At 35.2% G+C, this 17870-nt stretch overlaps 6 protein-coding genes and 1 pseudogene across 7 annotated transcripts in view; 3 read left to right on the forward strand and 4 right to left on the reverse strand.

Moving 5' to 3' along the window:
• Positions 1-998, reverse strand: part of LOC125801203 (gastrula zinc finger protein XlCGF49.1-like) — a 254562-nt gene extending 253564 nt beyond the window's left edge. The window contains exon 1 of the mRNA XM_049477553.1: positions 949-998. The gene's annotated coding sequence lies outside the window, so the exon portion shown is untranslated. The remainder of the gene's footprint in view (positions 1-948) is intronic.
• The window catches only part of LOC125801463 (zinc finger protein 239-like), a 430185-nt gene that overhangs the window by 311559 nt on the left and 100756 nt on the right, over positions 1-17870 (forward strand). The gene's annotated exons all lie outside the window — the stretch shown is intronic.
• LOC125801310 (zinc finger protein 271-like) overlaps positions 1-17870 on the reverse strand; it is a 230712-nt gene that overhangs the window by 159122 nt on the left and 53720 nt on the right. The gene's annotated exons all lie outside the window — the stretch shown is intronic.
• Positions 1-17870, reverse strand: part of LOC125801349 (zinc finger protein 239-like) — a 156348-nt gene that overhangs the window by 47936 nt on the left and 90542 nt on the right. The window lies entirely within an intron of this gene.
• Positions 1-17870, reverse strand: part of LOC125801455 (zinc finger protein 239-like) — a 331934-nt gene that overhangs the window by 7433 nt on the left and 306631 nt on the right. Inside the window, exon 1 of one of the 2 annotated variants that reach the window (XM_049478215.1) lies at positions 538-578. The exons of the other annotated variant lie outside the window; for it this stretch is intronic. The gene's annotated coding sequence lies outside the window, so the exon portion shown is untranslated. Of the gene's footprint in view, positions 1-537; positions 579-17870 lie in introns of those variants that run through there. 2 annotated transcript variants of the gene reach the window in all.
• LOC125801458 (gastrula zinc finger protein XlCGF49.1-like) overlaps positions 5975-17870 on the forward strand; it is a 46180-nt pseudogene continuing 34284 nt past the window's right edge.
• Positions 8281-10714, forward strand: LOC125801518 (zinc finger protein 239-like). The gene is made up of 2 exons (XM_049478322.1): positions 8281-9503; positions 10525-10714. The coding sequence occupies exon 1, from the start codon at positions 8427-8429 to the stop codon at positions 9111-9113; it is 687 nt and encodes a 228-aa protein (XP_049334279.1). The 5' UTR covers positions 8281-8426; the 3' UTR covers positions 9114-9503; positions 10525-10714.

Below are 17870 nucleotides of genomic sequence, written 5' to 3' on the forward strand. Positions count from 1 at the left end.
GTGGGGTTTGGTTTAGTAGGCTTGTGTTGTTGTTGTTATTATATATAAATATAGTAATTTATCGTTTGCTTTAAAACGTAAAATAATAATTATTTAAATATGTTTCTCAATGAATAGATTAGTCGACTAATCGAAAAAAATAATCGTTAGAATAATCGTTTAAAAAATAATCGTTAGGGACAGCCCTAAATAAGTGTACATCAAATAACAATATGTACTTTTCTTATTTTCTTTTTACTGTAGTGGTTACTGCGGTTAACACTAAGCTGCAACATAGAAATGCACTGCTGCTCAGATCCAGTACATATATGGCAACAACATATAAAACCGCCTACAGTATGGCTTAACATACGTCATTTTCTAGCGAATATAAAATACAGTTCTTAAAGTATTATTATTAATTGTCTCTGCATTACCAGTAGAATCTTGTGCCACAAAAATACACATTAAAATAGATGTACATGAGCACATTTCACAAACATAAAAATATAGCTGAACATTATCAGAAATATATTAAAATATGAATGAAACACATACCTGGATGACAATATGTACTTTTCTTATTCCCTTTTTACTGGAGTGACACCGAGCTGAATAAATAAAAAAAAAATCTCATTAATAATTAATAAATATTATTATTAATAATAATAATAATAATAATCATAATAATAATAATAATAATAATCATAATAATAACAGGTTTAGCTGATATTCTGCTGGCACAGCTACAGACAGTGGAGGGAAAACTGAGCCTCGTGTTAGTCTCACTTAACTTCTAACAGAGAAGAGAGAAATAAGCTCATAAACTCTTAACTATTACCTAAATCAGTGAATTCTCTACAAAAACACTTTTTAATCTGCCTTATACTCGAATTAATAGCAGTATTTTTGACTTAAAACATGTTTTTAACCACTATTTATTCATAAAACACGGAGCTCAGCACCTACCCGCAGCACAGAAACACACAGACCGCTGCTGAGGTACGGTGGCTCAGAAAGACCAAACGTAGCCTAACTGCAGTTCACCACTAAACAGCAGGGGCCGCCAAAACTTCATTTAACAGCATTAAAGTGCCTCATTTTATAAAGTTCATCTAAAACAAAGGTATTTTATTACTCTGTTACACTTACAACAGTAATAAATGCTGTAAAATGATTAAGTTATGCTTCAGTTCATTCTTAGAAGACAAGTTCAGACATTATTAACCATTAAAATACATTAAACAAATGACTCAGATCATCATTAATTAACAAGATCTATTGCATTTGAAACATAAGTAATTTAGTAATTTAGTAATAATGTCTAAAGTATGGTAATTAAATAATGGATTGTTGGTATTGTGGACCATTTTTTAGAAATTCACTTACTCTGATGTATTTTCCTTCATAATACTGAATATTTTGGTGTTATTTTGGGTTAATGAAAGTGTGTAAAGTGTGTCCTGAATTTAATATATATTAATATAGTTACAGCAGAACTGTATTACTGTGGTACACTTGCTATTCCACACTAATGGTTTTAACTGGGATTTCTTAATAAAACTAAGCTTAATAAAACAGCGTGGATAAAGATACTGCAATTTGCTAACATTTTTTTTATTTATATATTTTCAAACTATGTTTATCATCACAGTAAAATTGTGAGTTTTCTGTTAAATCAGTAAGTTAATCAACATTACTTATAAAAACACTAGTGGCAGAGTGAAATTCCACTTTACAGAGTCTTACCTGACCCTTACCTCGCTACAATCATTTCCAAAACCAATTCTTTCTTTTTAAGTGTAATATTTTATAGGCGGACATTTATTTTGGTGGGAAAGTCACATGTCTTTCTGGCAGCTGTTCATGGAGTTGCTGCTGAACATCTCTGTGAAATGAGCAACAGTTGCTAATATAAAAGTCCGCTTGTAAAATATTACATTTAAAAATAAAGAATTTGTTTTCAGGGGGATTATAGCGAGGAGATGTTCGGGTAAAACAGGTAAGAAGTGGAATTGCATAAGAATAAGTGGATTTCTAAAAATGTGTCCACAGTATCTAAAATAAAATATTAAATGACTTTAAACAAGACATTCACATATTACTAAATAACCAATGTTTAAAAATGTAGTAGATCATGTTAGTTGATTATGATCTGAGCCATTATTTTAAGGAATTTTAATGGTAAATAATGTACAACCTTTTTAACACTGTGTATGTAATAAATGCTAAAGAGCTTTCACTTAATTGATCAATAGTACCATTTTGACTACCCCAAAGAGAAGCACTTACTCCTTGTATTAAATAATCAATGCTTCACTTTATGATGGTCATCATGGATATTCAAACAATTTTGTACTGACAAAATTTACCATGCAAGTTAACACTGTTAAAACATTTACACTAAACTGATAAAACCTTTTTAACACTGTATGTAATAAATGCTAAAGTTGTACCAGATGGACTTGGTCCTCACTTTTGATGGTAAACTTCAAGTGATGCCCCAACTTGTTTGCACTTACATTTCAATTTAGGTAAGATGGCTACAGTTAGAGTGACACTCAGAGATAGAAGAGATAGAAATGTGCACCAGTTTATCAGAAAAATGTATTTCACTGTTAGACTCACTTCAAACTACCCCAACAAATAGCACTTACTAATTACTATGGAAAGATCAGTGCTGTTGTTAGAGCTACTGGAATAGAGACATTTATTCCATCATTTAAAATATTATGGTTACATTTTACTTGCATTTACCTTCTTGATGTCCTGCAGATTCTTGAAAAGGAGATTGTACTGCAGCAGATCTTGTTTGTTGTTCACCTTGTCTAAAGTCTTATTATTTATGTATTCTGAAATCTTTCCATAAGTTGAGGTTATTCACACCTACTCCCTGTAAAATCACTCTCTGACATCACAATGGACCATCCTGATTTCTGTATAGAAGGGTACTTCACACTTGTAAACCATCAACAGTGAGGACCAAGTCAAGCACATTAAGAATCATTTGTTAACATATGGGTTCTTGTTGTAAAGCACTCGTACATATTGAAAGAATCGTAAAGATTTTATAGTTCTAGTGGATCTCTGTTTTGAGTAAAGTGTTGAAAAGAAATGTCGCAATTTCTACTTTAACAATAGTTTTGAACTTTGAGTAAAATTTGGTAAGTGCTGTTTGTTGGGGTAGTTTTAATCCTCCTGTTACCTTCAAATTTACTAACACCTTTTATGTTTGGGGTCAATTTCACCCCAGCAATTTCAAACTACAAAAAATATTATATATTAAGAACATTTTTACCCAAGTTTATGTCACATGCTATATTTGTTTGTCGTTTGTTGACTACTTCAATAGTCATTTAAAAAAAAACATTTGTAATGAAAAATATTTAATGTTCTCTTGAATAGTAACAAGTATTATGTTTGGGGCCAATTTGACCACAGGAAAAAAACAAACGAGCAGAAATTCATGCTCAGTCACATGGGAGTCTGGATTGTAAAGAAGAAGATCCTACTTGTTCCATTCATCCCATATTGCTGAGTTTATTAAGATCTCATCAGTCCTGCCTTGTTTCTGTGCTATTGAAGCGTAGGACACGGAGGAGACATGGACTGTGTTTAGAGACGGGCTGGATCTGTCTGCAGCCCAAACACCTGTTCTTTCTTCACCTTTTGACTTGTTCTCTCCAAACTGAGCAACACAATGTAGATTTACATCTGGGATTAAATCCAAGTCTTTCCAACTATCCCTCTATACACACACCTCCCTCTAAACGTATCATCTAAAGTAGTTTATCCTTTTAGATTGATGGTGTTCTGAAGAACTTAAATGCTGATTTTATGTTTGGACGTGGCTGACAGCGTATCTGCTGAGACCTGGAACTATTCTGATTACATTAGCAGCACTAAGTTTATCATTTTCTTCAAGTGGAGAGACAGACCATAATAACTTTTTACTTTTGGAAGGTAGTCTGTTTTCTATTGGTTGAGAGACAAGAAGAGGATCTACAGTAAAGGGCTCATTCTCATCAGATGAGGATTCATTATAATCAGGATCCTCTCTAAAGTCTTCCTTTTTCTCAGACACATTCTCCTCTATGTCTCTGTCATGGTAAAAGAGATGTGAGAAATCCTCACTGAGAGAAAACCTTTTCTTAGACATCATTTTCAGTAGAGAGAGAGAGAGCAGAAAGAGAGAGAGACAGAACACATAGAGAACTGGTTTAGAAGCTGCTGTGAAACCTTTTATATCTCTACATAACCACTATGTTGTGTGAACAAGATGTTTTCAGGAACAATATATTCCTCCACAGAATGAGAAATATCAAGTTCTCATGAGAATTATGTTTTCCCCGCCCCCCTGTCGTGTGAATTGTTAGTGGTTCTTGCACTAATACAGTTATAATTATGTTATTTTAGGGATCTATTTTTTTTTGAAGATTATAAAATAAGACGTCATATTGACCTTCACATCATTCAACACAAATGTGGGTCAAATTCTGATATTTTTTATGTTTTATAAAGCTAAAATAGCCTGGGGTCAAATAGATCCCAAACAACACTGATGTATACAAAATGTGTAAAAGACACAAAAAAACATCCCATTAATTTTATGTTTACCCAGTTGTCTCTATTAAAAGAGGAAAAGTCACCAAATATGAAGTAAATAAAATGAGATTAACTAACTTATTTAAATGCGTTAAACATTGAAAGGGGTCAAATTGACCCCAAACATAAAAGGAGGATTAATTGACTCAAGCAACCAGGGGTGTTTGTTTTATTTCTACACAGAACCTGATATAATCTGGCCCAAATAGTCTCAAGATCAGTAACTTCTTCCTTTAACTTGTACAAAAAAATCTGTCTAAATTGGCTACTATTTTGTAGCAGAATGAGAATGCTTACTGGACTCATTTAGGAAAAGTAAAAAAAAACACCATCCTATAAACAAATAAACTCATAAACAAATATTTTTATTGTATATTTAATTAGTTTAAAACTGAAATCTAAATATGAATTTTTAAATGCTTTTACAAGTGTGAAGTACCCTTCTATACAGAAATCAGGATGGTCCATTGTGATGTCAGAGAGTGATTTTACAGGGAGGAGCTGTGAATGACCTCAATTTATGGAAAGCTTTCAGAATACATAAATAGAAAGACTTTAGACAAGGTGAGCAACAAACAAGATCTGCTGCAGTACGATCTCCTTTTCAAGAACCTGCAGGACATCAAGAAGGTAAATGCAAAGAAAATGTAACCATAATATTTTAAATTAAATTTACATTTAAAAAAAGTGTCTACTGGAATCAATGTCACAACAGCACTGATCTTTCCGTAGTAATTAGTAAGTGTTATTTGTTGGAGTTGTACAGGAGCAATCAGATAATCTCTATAGAGGAAAAACCCACTTCAGAATCTGCTCTGAATCTCAGGCCACTTGACAGAGTTTGGAATGTACAAAAACGTATAAATATTTTTTTATTCTAAAAAGTATCAAACATTTAAAAAATATTATTTTTAGCAAAGTAATAATTTATAAATGTTCGATACTTTTATAGAGTAAAAATTTTACTAATTTCCTCAAATCAGAACAACTATAACTGTTTCATCACTGCAGAGATAATTATTAAAACTGCTTTTAAACTGCCGTTTTAATCCTTTTAAATGAGCTCTGTGTGTAACTCCAGCATCAGTAGCAGTAATGCTAGTAAATCTACTGGATAAAAACATTAGTTTTAGAAAATGGAAATATAGAGAGGTACGTTTTCTTTCCTATTTTAGTGAAATACTTTGTTCTACTTTGTAAAATTAAAGGAAAACCCCAGAGAAGTAGTTATACAGTGTTTTAAATGAGAGTTTTAGCTGTTTAGCTCCATTCAGCTCCATGCATTGAGGACTCCCTCGCGGGCTCCCTCTAGCGGTGGTGGGGTATAATGTGATATAGCGGGGGAGGGGGCGGGGCTCCACATAACCCGGATGAGGCTGAGCTTCCGGGGTCTGTAGCTGGAGAGGAGGAAGAGCAGGATCAGCTGAACTACAGAAGGTATGGAGAACGTTATCTAGCTAGCCAATGTTGCCACCTTTTTTACCTTCACCAAGTCAGGAACATATTTTATTCTTTTAATCCGGATACAAACTTTCCTGCACTTCCTTCTAAGTGAGATGATGTGGCCTGCAAGGCATCAAATCAGCATTTCTTGCATTTCAGACATAAATAGACGCTGCATTCTAACATTTATCAATTTGCCTTTTTTTATTCATTTTAAAGATACAAACACATAATTTATAATTAAACTAATTAAAATGTGGTAATGTATTAGGATGCATGTAATAAGTCTTTGCTGATACTGTAATTTGTATAAAATAACATTTATTATAATAAAATAATTAACAAACACCCGGGTTTGCTCGAGAGAGAGAACGTTAGTCAGTCTTGTCCTGTGCTCTCTGCCTCGTCACTGACCCACTCAATCTGTAAAACCCAAGGATTTATGTCCTTCGTAATATTATCTAATTTCTAGAACGTAAAAAAAGGAAATAGTCGGTTTGGAAGTTAACTTTTTCTCAAGCATATACGTTCAATACCTCAAGCATTTTCATTCAAAATGCTGAAATACACTGTTATAAGTTAAAAGAGCCATGTTCCTATTAAAATCTACAGTCTTTTATTCACTAAACGTGTAGCTACATTTCCAGGACAACTAATATAAAACTGATAATATTTGAGGTGGAAGGGAAAATGTTAATTTATTAGCCAGAGTGATTTAACCCCTTAACGCCTGTTGTTGCAAATATGCGACTAACCGTTTGATTCAATCAACCTGCCAAGATAGCGCCTGCATTCCCCCAATGCCTGTTAGTGCATATTCGCCACGGACCTAGGAACCTTTGACAATTTACAATTCAAATGAATCTAGAATTCAAATTAATGAAATGTTTCCTGTAATATTTGTGTATATTGTGTTGGTGACAGTAATTGGTGTTATTTATTATTGAATGCCTGCTGTTGGGTGCATAAATAAAACATTGATTTTTCACTGTTATATTACTCTGTTATTGTTATCTTAGTATGGACCATTATGTCTGCTGTAGCAAATTTGCAACATACCAAATTTACCCCAAATAGACCATATTGCCTGTTATTGCAAATTTGCAACATACCAAAATTTCTATTTATTTTTTGTGCAAAAGTGAAATTAATAATCTCAACAATATTTACTATCTACTTAAAGGTAAAACACACATGAAACATTTTTTCATATACAGCTACATTAATTCAGGTGTTAAGGGGTTAATGATTAAGTAACATTTAGTTAGAGATTATTAAATTGTGGGTAACATTAGCTTCTGTAAAACTGCAGCTGCTCTTGGAGCTGCTGCTCTGAATCTGCTGGTGTAGAGCTTCTGCTGCTCTCTGGCTCTGCAGATGGATGAAATTAAGTTTTGACCCGATGCTGCGATATACAACAGTGTATGTGATATTGATTTGGTACATTAGATCATAAGACTGTGGAGCTTCAGTTTTTCTGGATAAAAAGCACATTCACATTGATCTACATATACAAAAAAACAAGTCTTGACTTTAAGAGCGCATATCATGGTTAGCCTGAAGCTAATGTGGGCGAAAATAATGAACTGTTATCAAAAACTGTAAAAACTCAGGTTTGCTAAGCAACATTTGCATAGCTGTCTTTGGTAAGTACGTATGAAAACCTTTATAGTTAATGTAAATTTTAAATGTTTTTTTTGTGCTTCAGAGGAGAACATCCCATTCTCATTAAAATATAGAAAAATGTATGAAATTGAACGTCAATAAAAAGCAGCCAGGCTACTTTCTAAATACTTAAATATAGAAAGTGAAGGATAGAGATATACTGTAAGTCAGATAAAGATATTTAATAAATAAAATGAGATATACCTTTATTAGTGCAGTATAACATTCATAGTCTATTGAAAAAAGGTCAATATAGTAGAGTGTAGTAGTAGTATGGATTAATGTATTATAAAGTAAAGTAAGATACTAACATAGTAGTAAAACATTGTATTTAGTTCTGGACAGCAGCGGTGTTTCTGCTACTTACATTCTGCAGCTGCAGCCTGCTGACAGTCAAGATACAACTACATATTAAAATGTCTATGGATTTAGAATGGAATAAAAGTACTGAAACTTTTATGGTAATATGGTGTCCCAGAGGGTTTGTCAATATAGTGTAACTGATGTAGGTAATTCTTTTTTATAATTGACCTGCTTTTATTTTAACACATACTAAAATTTTTCTTTTTTTTTTTCAGAAATAAAAACATTCCAGGTTTTTTTCCTGAAATTCATCACCAACAACCATGATATTTAACTAAGAACAATGTTAAACTGCTGAAAGAGGTGAAGTACAAGCCGTCCAGAAAAATCTCCAGAACACACAGAAATTGTTTGATACGTTTAACAGATAGATGGAGCCAAGACCCGGCATGGAGAAACATCAGCACTCTTTCAAGAGTTTTACTAAACAGACTGATCTCAAAAATCACCAGTGCATTCACACAGGAGAGAAACCACATCACTGCTCGGAGTGTGGGAAGAGTTTTACTAAACAGAGTGATCTCAAAAAACACCAGCGCATTCACACAGGAGAGAAACCGTATCACTGCACAGACTGTGGGAAGAGTTTTAATCAACAGGGTCATCTCAAAAAACACCAGCGCATTCACACTGGACAGAAACCGTATCAATGCTCAGACTGTGGAAAGAGTTTTAATCAACAGAGTAATCTCAAAAAACACCAGCGCATTCACACAGGAGAGAAACCGTATTACTGCTCAGACTGTGGAAAGAGTTTTATTACACAGAGTGATCTCAAAACACACCAGCGCATTCACACTGGACAGAAACCGTATCACTGCTCAGACTGTGGGAAGAGCTTTAATCTACAGTGTACTCTCAAAATACACCAGCGCATTCACACAGGAGAGAAACCATATTACTGCTCAGACTGTGGGAAGAATTTTACTCAACAGAGTAATCTTCAAAATCACCAGCGCATTCACACAGGAGAGAGACCGTATCACTGCTCAGACTGTGGGAAGAGTTTTATTACACAGAGTCATCTAAAAAAACACCAACGAATTCACACAAGATAGAAACCGCATCACTGCTTAGACTGTGGGAAGGGTTTTATGCAAGAGTCATCTCACATTGGGTACATTTACATGCAGTCTACACACTAAAAACTGCTGGGTTATTTTAACTACTCATCTGCTGGGTTATGAAATGTCTAACCCATTATGAGTTATTTTTATGGGAACTGGGTTATTTTTGGGGGGATTTGGGTTGTTTTTTGTGCAACTCATGTGCTGGGTCAAAATCTGGCAAAATTCATCAACCCAACATGCATCAGTTGACCCAGCAGCTGAGTTGTTTGTGCTTGGACCGTCATCACGTTAACTCCTCCTCCACCATTTCGCGCCCAGACAGGCTCCAAGCTCCTTCAGCAGCTCGCACATGCTCGAGAGAGACTGATCATCTTTGAGGTAAATATTTAATTCACGGTGTCTGTGTTGTGTTACATAGCTAGTGTAAGGACCCCAATTCCCACGTTATCATTAACTATCAACTTTATTTCACTGTAAATAAACTAATTAGGGGGAATACTGCTAACTGGTTTGCTAGCCAGCAGGCTAATTTGCTAGCTCAGCTTAGTTAGCTTAGCTTTTTCGTGTTGGTCTTTGCAAACAACAAAATACGTTCTAAACTGTAAAAAAGCAAAGGTAACAAGTTAAATATTTTTGCAGCTCTTTGTTTTTTTTCCCTTCAACTCACTTCATTCTTGTTCTCCTTTGTGTGCCTGTGTGTGTGCCTTCCTTCCTAACTCTGGCTAGCCTTCTGACAATTTCAAATTAATCTTTTAAAAATTTTCAAATTAATCTATAAAGATATTTAATTTTGATAAAAATACTAAGAAAACATTTAATTTGTCACTTTAGAGTGCCTGCAGTGCAGCGAGGCCTGTGAATTTTCTGTGAATTTACTAAGGTCCTAAGTGTAAGCATGTGACACTGCTTACCTTCTTTAATGCTGTCAGTCCTTCTGCCTGCTCTAAAGTGTGATATTATTGCTATTATAGCTATATATATTTCTTGATTAAAAGAAATCTAATATCAAGTTGTTTATTTTTATTAAGAGGGTTAAACCAAGAAGTGTTAGCTTTTTTTATGTAAAGTAATTTTGGTAATGGAGCTTTTTGTAGCTAATTAACAGAGCAGTAAAGTTTGCGTATAAAAATAACATTTTAGAGAATTATTTTTTTTATTTAATACCCAGCTCTATACCAACAGTGCATGGCATAGACCTGGTTTATAGACTATAATAAAAATAACCTAGACATTTTCAGTTAATGAATAATCATTTAAGTAATTGCAAATATGATTCTTAGTTTAATATTCTTTATTTTATTTTTTTTCTAGAATAAATCTGCCCTAGTTGTCAGTGCATCATTCTGTTTTGTAAAAATAAATAATAGTGTATGTATTGTTTTCTATTTTTGTTTTTCAGAGGAGGGGATTGATGAGGAAAGTTTTCTTCTTTTAGATGAGGCTACCATCAACCAGTTGATACCAAGAGCTGGACCTAGGCTGAAGTTCCTCCAAAAATTTAGAAACTTTGTACGTAGTTGTTGGCATTGTTATTGTTATTGTTGGCATTCAGTTATAATAAATTTCAAGGCAGTGCCTTGTAAAAAATACATTATTGTTTAGGTGTTTATTACATGACATATAGTTTATAGCAATTTATTTCATGAAGGGGTGTTAGAATTAATCTGTAATTTCTGTTAATTTCACCAACCATTTGGATAGATAACTGAACAAATGTATCGCTGGTGAAACAACCCAGAATTTAAATTAATTTGACCCAGCATTTGGGTAGAAAAATAACAAATTATGTAGTTGAAACAACCCAGTATTTTAATTACTTTGACCCAGCATTTGGGTAGAGTATATAACAAATATGTGTAGTTGAAATTACCTTAATTTGCAGTTAATTTGACCCAGCATTTGGGTAGTATATTTTAACTCGACTGCTGGGTTATAATGGGTCAACCCATCTTGCTGGGTCAAATTTACTACTGCTGGGCTGGTGCTATAATAACCCAGCGGTTGGGTTGAAAATAACCCATATTGGGTTATTTTTAGCCCAACTGTTTTTAGAGTGTAGTAATCCATTAACAATCTAATTACTGGCTCAGTCGGAGCACGCCCATGTAAACACCTTAATCAGAATAGAATAGTCCGATTGAGCCCATTTCGAATTTCTATTCGCAGGGGTGATAGTGTTTCGGCGCCGCGCCGGAAATCTGGCGTAGCGTGGCTCTGTAAAAAAAAAAAAAAAGCTTCCCCCACCCACTACGAAAAGTCTTTTCCCCCCTATGTTTGACGTGTGCAGACAATTTAAAGCTCAACGCAAGCCTTCCATCCAATCAGAAATAGGAATGGTGCCACTCATGGGCTCCGAGTCCTCCGGGCATGTTAGTTGAAAAAACTGGTTACGGCCCAGATAGTTCAGTGGCAGCTTAAAATTCGGCGCATTATGACATCATAACTGTAATAAGCAGAGGTGGAAAAAGTACTAAAAATTGTAATTAAGTAAAAGTACCTTTACTTTGCTAAAATTCTACTGAAGTAAAAGTTAAAGTGCTTTTTTGCGTCTAATATATTTTTTGTTTACTGGCTAATGAGCTTTACACGTGCTTTACCCACCCAAATAAACTTAAAGCTTAATACAGGGCAGCTGCGTATCAGCATGAGTGGCGCTCTGAGCTGAGTGGACGGCTTGGATGAAAAGCGCGATATATAATGTAATTAAATGTATTTAAATCATTATGTATATAACAGATGTGCCGAATTTTGAATCCCAGGCAGAATCCGACTCTATTTTGCGTGCACACGCGTCTGGTAAACATGTGGGCGCTAGAGGTTACTCTCGCGCTGTCCGTTAATATTTATTCAGAACACAGCAAGATATAAAGCCAAACAAAGACTCTTGTTAGACAGTGCTAGTTTAGTTGTATATAACGAACGAAAGACTGGTATTGCAGAACTATACTTAAGGCGTTTTAGCCTTAATGGTCACTATTAGGAGAACATGTTAAACACAGCTTAATCGTAAAATCTGCGAAGATAACCAAGTTCAAATCTGAATACCTGATATTTACATCTGCCGAAATGATACCCCTTTCATCTCAGCACCCTTTATGATGAAGAGCACAGCGCAATCTCAAATAAAATTTGTGTAATTTTTTTTACAGCGTACAGTTGGAACGAAGTCAATAAACAAAACTCTAGGTTGACACGCATATGCTTCACAGTATATTTGATAACACAGAGACAGTCCTTCTGCATCAGTAAAAGGTTTATTTCCTTTATTCATGACTGGAACTGATTTTATATACGTTCCTTTGATCGCAATAAAGCAGCTGAAGACCTCCGTGGACCAATGCGCGCTCTCAGGACGCGCATCGCGCGGCGGGGGTCCCGAAGCCGAAACGCAATATAGGCAAGGCTGCAGGTAGAGACGGCCCGCAAAGTCTAAACACTATATTATTTAACTATAACAATACATCATTAATAAGCTTTAGGTTATAAATGTATGTAATTTAGTATGAGGACGTCGTTGCCTCGTTATTCCATGCGCGAGCATCCACCGGCGCATCTGCACCAATTTAATGTTTTTTTATTCAATTGTTTTTCCCCCAGCATTTTATTTTTTACTCAGTAATGGAGAGTACTTTTTTACAATTACTTTTGTCAAAATGTACTTGAGTAAAAGTAAAATTACCTATTTGAAAAATGTAATTCATTACTTTCCACCTCTGGTAATAAGTTATTATTGTTTATGAGTATCTAAACATATGTCAGCAAGCAGACAAGTTATATGAATAATGTCCCAAATGTTAACCGATAGTCGTTTAGAAAAAAATAAACTAATCAGCACGCAATGTCAATGTCACTGTCACCGCGTGTGATACTCCTTGCGATTGCTTTGCTGAATTTCTTAATCGGCTGATTTTTAGCTTCATCACGCGTCGTTTGTCGTGCAGTGTGAGAGGGGAAGGATGTCCGATTAACTGCCCAAACGAGCAGCCGATTGTTTCCAATATAAAAGCGAATTTCAGTTAAATAATAGCGAAGTGAAATAAAATATATTTATCTTCAGTCAAAGAGCTTTTTTTTTTTTTTTACATTTTTTATTTCCAAAAACTGCACTTTCACAATGTGAGAGAGAACGAGTGAGAATAAGCATCAGGTGTAATATAGGAGTAAGTCCGTGTAGAAAGCATAAATATAAATCCTTATAAATGTCAGAAAAAATATAGCTAGTAACTAATAGTTACTGTGCACATTTTAAGTATATTTTATTTTATAGTTACGACTGGTAAACAGAGGCATCTCCGCTTTCCGACGCCGGTCAGCAGGCAGTATGCTTTCTATTCGCGATGTCTTCAGGATTTGCAAAAATGAAAAATAAATGATTTTCAGCGCATCATTCAAGCTTCCACAGCAGTAGAGTTTAGATTATCAGCCCGAGCCTGACCCGATTCCCCACCCGAACTCACACATGCGCTCCTCCACTCCGCATTACCCACTTGTCTTGCAGAGCTGTGTGTAGCTAAATAGCCAACAAAATTGAGCCTTCTGAAGTGAGGAGAAAGATTACATAAGGTGAGCTAAATTTGATCCAATGCGAAGGACAGTCAGAGGTTTGGAGCTAATTCAAGTTAGTTGTGGATAGAAACAACACGTGTGTCGGCTTCGTAGAGTGTGTTAAGCTGTACGTGTGACCATTGTGCACTTTGCGCAGCACTTAAATTTAATCCAGAGGCGAAAAAGCTGACATCCGTAATTTTATCATTTTTGTTCTCAGACATTAAGGATATGCATTTATTTCTGGAATATGTAAGGGACAAAATGAACCTCAGTTTTTTAAAGAACTATAATTTCTGTATTTTAAGCTAATAAAAATTGAAGAAAGGTTTTGTAAATTATTGTATTGTATTAGAAGGTGATTTAATATCAGGGGACACATTTGCTACTACAAACCAAAGCCCACTGTATAAGCTTTATTAGCTAACTAAAAATCCACCCATAGGATAGCCATAGCAGGCCCACAACATTCCGAAAAAGTTCTGCGATATTTTTATTTTTAGTGTTTTAAATCAATGCATTGACAAAACAAACGGTTATTTTAGTCAAATAAAATAAACTTAAAGCCAGAACAGGTGAACTGAATGGGTTTGGCATGCATTTAAACATTATTTTCTGTTAACCAGAGCACGTTTTGTTTTTTGTTATTTAGTAACTTATCCGACAAGCATTAATAATATCACATCAGAGCGTTTCTACCTCAAAAACATCCAGAGACTTAGTGAAAGACATAAGAGTGATGGTGAACATGGGGTTTCAGCCCTGGAGTGAAGTAGTAGAAATTTAACTGTATTGATTAGCACATAAATTAAACTGAATTAACCATCCTGCTGAAAAGTCAGGTTAATACGGAGCTTGGGAGGGGCCCTGGATAAAAAAAAAATTAAATCAATTGAACGATATAGCAGTTCGTGCTCACGTTTTCTTTAATTCGAGTGGAAGATTTGCAGTTCGTCCTCACAATTTCTGTAATTCGAGCGAACAATTTCTGTAATGCGAGCTAAGTTTTTTTAAGCGCACTAAGACAAGAAGCCAGGAGGGAAATGAGCATTTTCCTTTCTAGGGCTGTTACAAGGCTGCTGTGATTATACAATTATATACAAACCTGCTGATTATTAAAGCTATAGTGTTGCAGGTAGAAAATACAGTGTGCTGATATTGTCGTAGCGGTGGTGTCTCCACAGCGCGTGGGGAAGAGCCGAGCGGGGCATCCCCACAGCGCTCGGGGAACTAATTGGGTCTGAAAAGTCGCTTTATATGGCGACAAAGTCGCTAAGTTGGCAACTGAATATCAGCTAATCCTATTATTATTATTTGAGAGATTTTTGTTTATTCATTTAGCAGTATATCAGCTACCTATTATTTTTTTATTAATTATAATTATTTTGATTTATTTATTCAGCTCTGTCTTAACTGCAGCTGCCACTCAGGTAAAAAGAAAAAAAAGTACATGTTGTTTTCCAGTTATCACATGTATTGAAGAATGCAGTTAATTGATGTACACTTACTGCAAGTGTAATTGCAAACAATTCAAACAAGAGCCTGATTTCAGCTTTGTGATGCTACCAAAATATCCTAGAGTTAAATAACGTTTAATTTTTATTCAAAACCAGTTACTTAGCTGACAATCTAAAGTTGCAAGCGCTTTATAACAAATAGTTAATTTTAGCTCGATAGCTAAAGTTACCAGCGTTTTTTAAATCAGTATCTAATGTTAGCTTGAAAGCTAAAGTTGCAAGTGTTTTATAACAGGCAGCTAATTTTAGCTAGCTAGCTAAAGTTGCATCTAATGCTTGGTTACTAGCTAAAGTTGCAGGCGCTTTATAACAGGTATCTAATTGTAGATAGGTAGCTAAAGTTGCAAACGCTTTATAACCAGTAGCTAATGTTAGCTTGCTAGCTAAAGTTGCAAGTGCTTTATAACAGGTAGGTAATGTTTGCTAGGTAGCTAAAGTTACCACATTTTTTTAAATCAGTAGCTAATGCTCTTTGTGTTTATGCGCGTTTATCCATTTTGATACCCAGCCTTATAGAGGAGCGTGATATTAAAATCACAGCTTAATAACCTAAGAATGCCTCAACCAAGGGTGTCAAAAGTATTCACACTCATTACTCAAGTAAAAGTATAGATACTGGGGATTACACATACTTTTGCAGAAGTTGAAGTATCAACTCAAATCTTTACTTAGGTAAAAGTACAAAAGTATTGCTTTTAAAACGACTTAAAGGTATAAAAATAAAAGTAATGTAAGGGAAAGAAATTGACTTTATAAACAGAAGCCTTGGCTGCACTACATGAACCTATATTGCACAACCACCAATTACTAGTTGCCTGTAAGTATTGTAATAAAAAAAATATTAAAAACTTGTCAAATTTACAGCCCACACAAGCTCTCCAAACAAACTTACAACACTGAATCATAGCCTTGATCTAGCAAGCAGACCTTGGCAAGTACCAAGACACAGCAAACATTTTAAATTCACCATTTGTGCATCACTAGGTTACCACAAATTGTGTCCACTATTGACTGTAGGAAACATTCAGTTTACCTCCGAAAAGAGTTGTTTTTACATACAACCATTCCGAAGCCTCTCGCTGCAGCTGGCGACGCATTATTGTCAGCGCAGTTCACTCAGAATGCTGTGTATCTACTTCTTGTGTCAAGAATCAAAACACTGCAGCGGCGTGTTTGTTTTTATAGCCACGTGACATCACAGGGTCCGCGATGTGACTATCGCACATGCGCACATCGCAATGTCTATGCTTAAACAATATATCGTGCATCCCAAGGGCATAGCATCAAATCTTTCATCATGCAGGAACTGCTGATACAATCCAGCCACATGAGGTCTAGCATTGTCCTGCGTTTGGAGGAACCGAGGGGCCACTGCACCAGCATATGGTCTCACAATGGGTCTTAGGATCTCGTCTCGGTACCTAACGGCACGCAGGCTACCTCTGGCGAGCACATGAAATGCCTCAAAGAAATGCCTCCCCACACTATTACTGACCCACTGCCAAGTCAAGCAGTTATTATTGTCAATACTGCATATGTACAGGACATACAGACAATTGACATTCAGTTGCTCTCCTTCCCAGGATGATGAGTGAGTGTGTGTTGGGGGCAGCATTGGGATGGGGGGGTGGAGCAGGGTGAGAGTTCAGCCAGAAAGCATAGGTACTGAAGTGGTCTGTGGTCCCCACCTGCAGAACGACTCCTTTGCTGAGTATGTTTTGTTGATTGAAATTGATTGTCAATCAGTGTGGACAGTTCATTTCAAAGAAGTTTGATTTACTTGGAGTTATATTGTGTTTAAGTGTTTCTTTAATTTTTTTTGCATATATATAATCACTATTTATAATGGTATTATTTGCCGTCCAGATGCACTTGAACTCCATATAAGAAATTTAGGTGAAATCAAAATAAAGGTAAATATAGTGTTGAACCGTTTGTAGTTTCATTTTTAGTATGGAAAAAAATATTTTGTTTTAGGTAATATCGCCCATCTCTATGTGAAATGCTGAAAAACACTTCATGGGTTTAAATAGTCATATCGCTTTTCAAATCTACAGTCTTTTATTTACTAAATGTGTAGCTACACTTCCAAGACAACTAATAAGATGTGATGATATTTAAGGTGGAATTGAAAATTCAGGGAAAATGTTAATTCATTAGCTAGAGTGAGCGTAAAATGAGTAAAAACAAGATACATTTTGTTCAGATAGCTGGTTTACTGGTTAATGTAGCTGGTTCATTTATATAGAGATGATGAAATTGTGGGTAACGTTAGTTTCTGTAAAACTGCAGCAGGTCTTGGAGCTGCTGCTCTGAATCTGCTGGTGTAGAGCTTCTGCTGCTCTCTGGCTCTGCAGGTGAAGTTGGGCTTCGACCCGATGCTGTGAGAGGCCACCGCATCCACTATATTGATTTAGTAAACAAATCAGTTAAGCCATAGACATAAATCTTTCAAAAGTTTCATATTTGTTTTTTATTTTTAAACGATTTTGACCTACATATTAAAAAAAAAAACGCCTTCAGTTCAGGAGTGCATAATCACTGTCAGCCTGAAGCTAATGTGGTGGAAAATAATGAACTGTTATCAGGGATAGTAAAAAATCAGGTTTGTGAAGCATTGATTTAGATTACTGTCTTTCATTTATATGTGTGGAAACTTTTATAATTAAATTTTCTGTTTACA

This window comes from Astyanax mexicanus, chromosome 4 (assembly GCF_023375975.1).
Source record: "Astyanax mexicanus isolate ESR-SI-001 chromosome 4, AstMex3_surface, whole genome shotgun sequence".
Taxonomy (NCBI): Eukaryota; Metazoa; Chordata; class Actinopteri; order Characiformes; family Acestrorhamphidae; genus Astyanax; species Astyanax mexicanus.

Excerpts from the sequence above, each read along its gene's own strand:
- LOC125801518 (XM_049478322.1), top strand. The coding sequence starts at position 8,427 with ATGGAGCCAAGACCCGGCATGGAGAAACATCAGCACTCTTTCAAGAGT.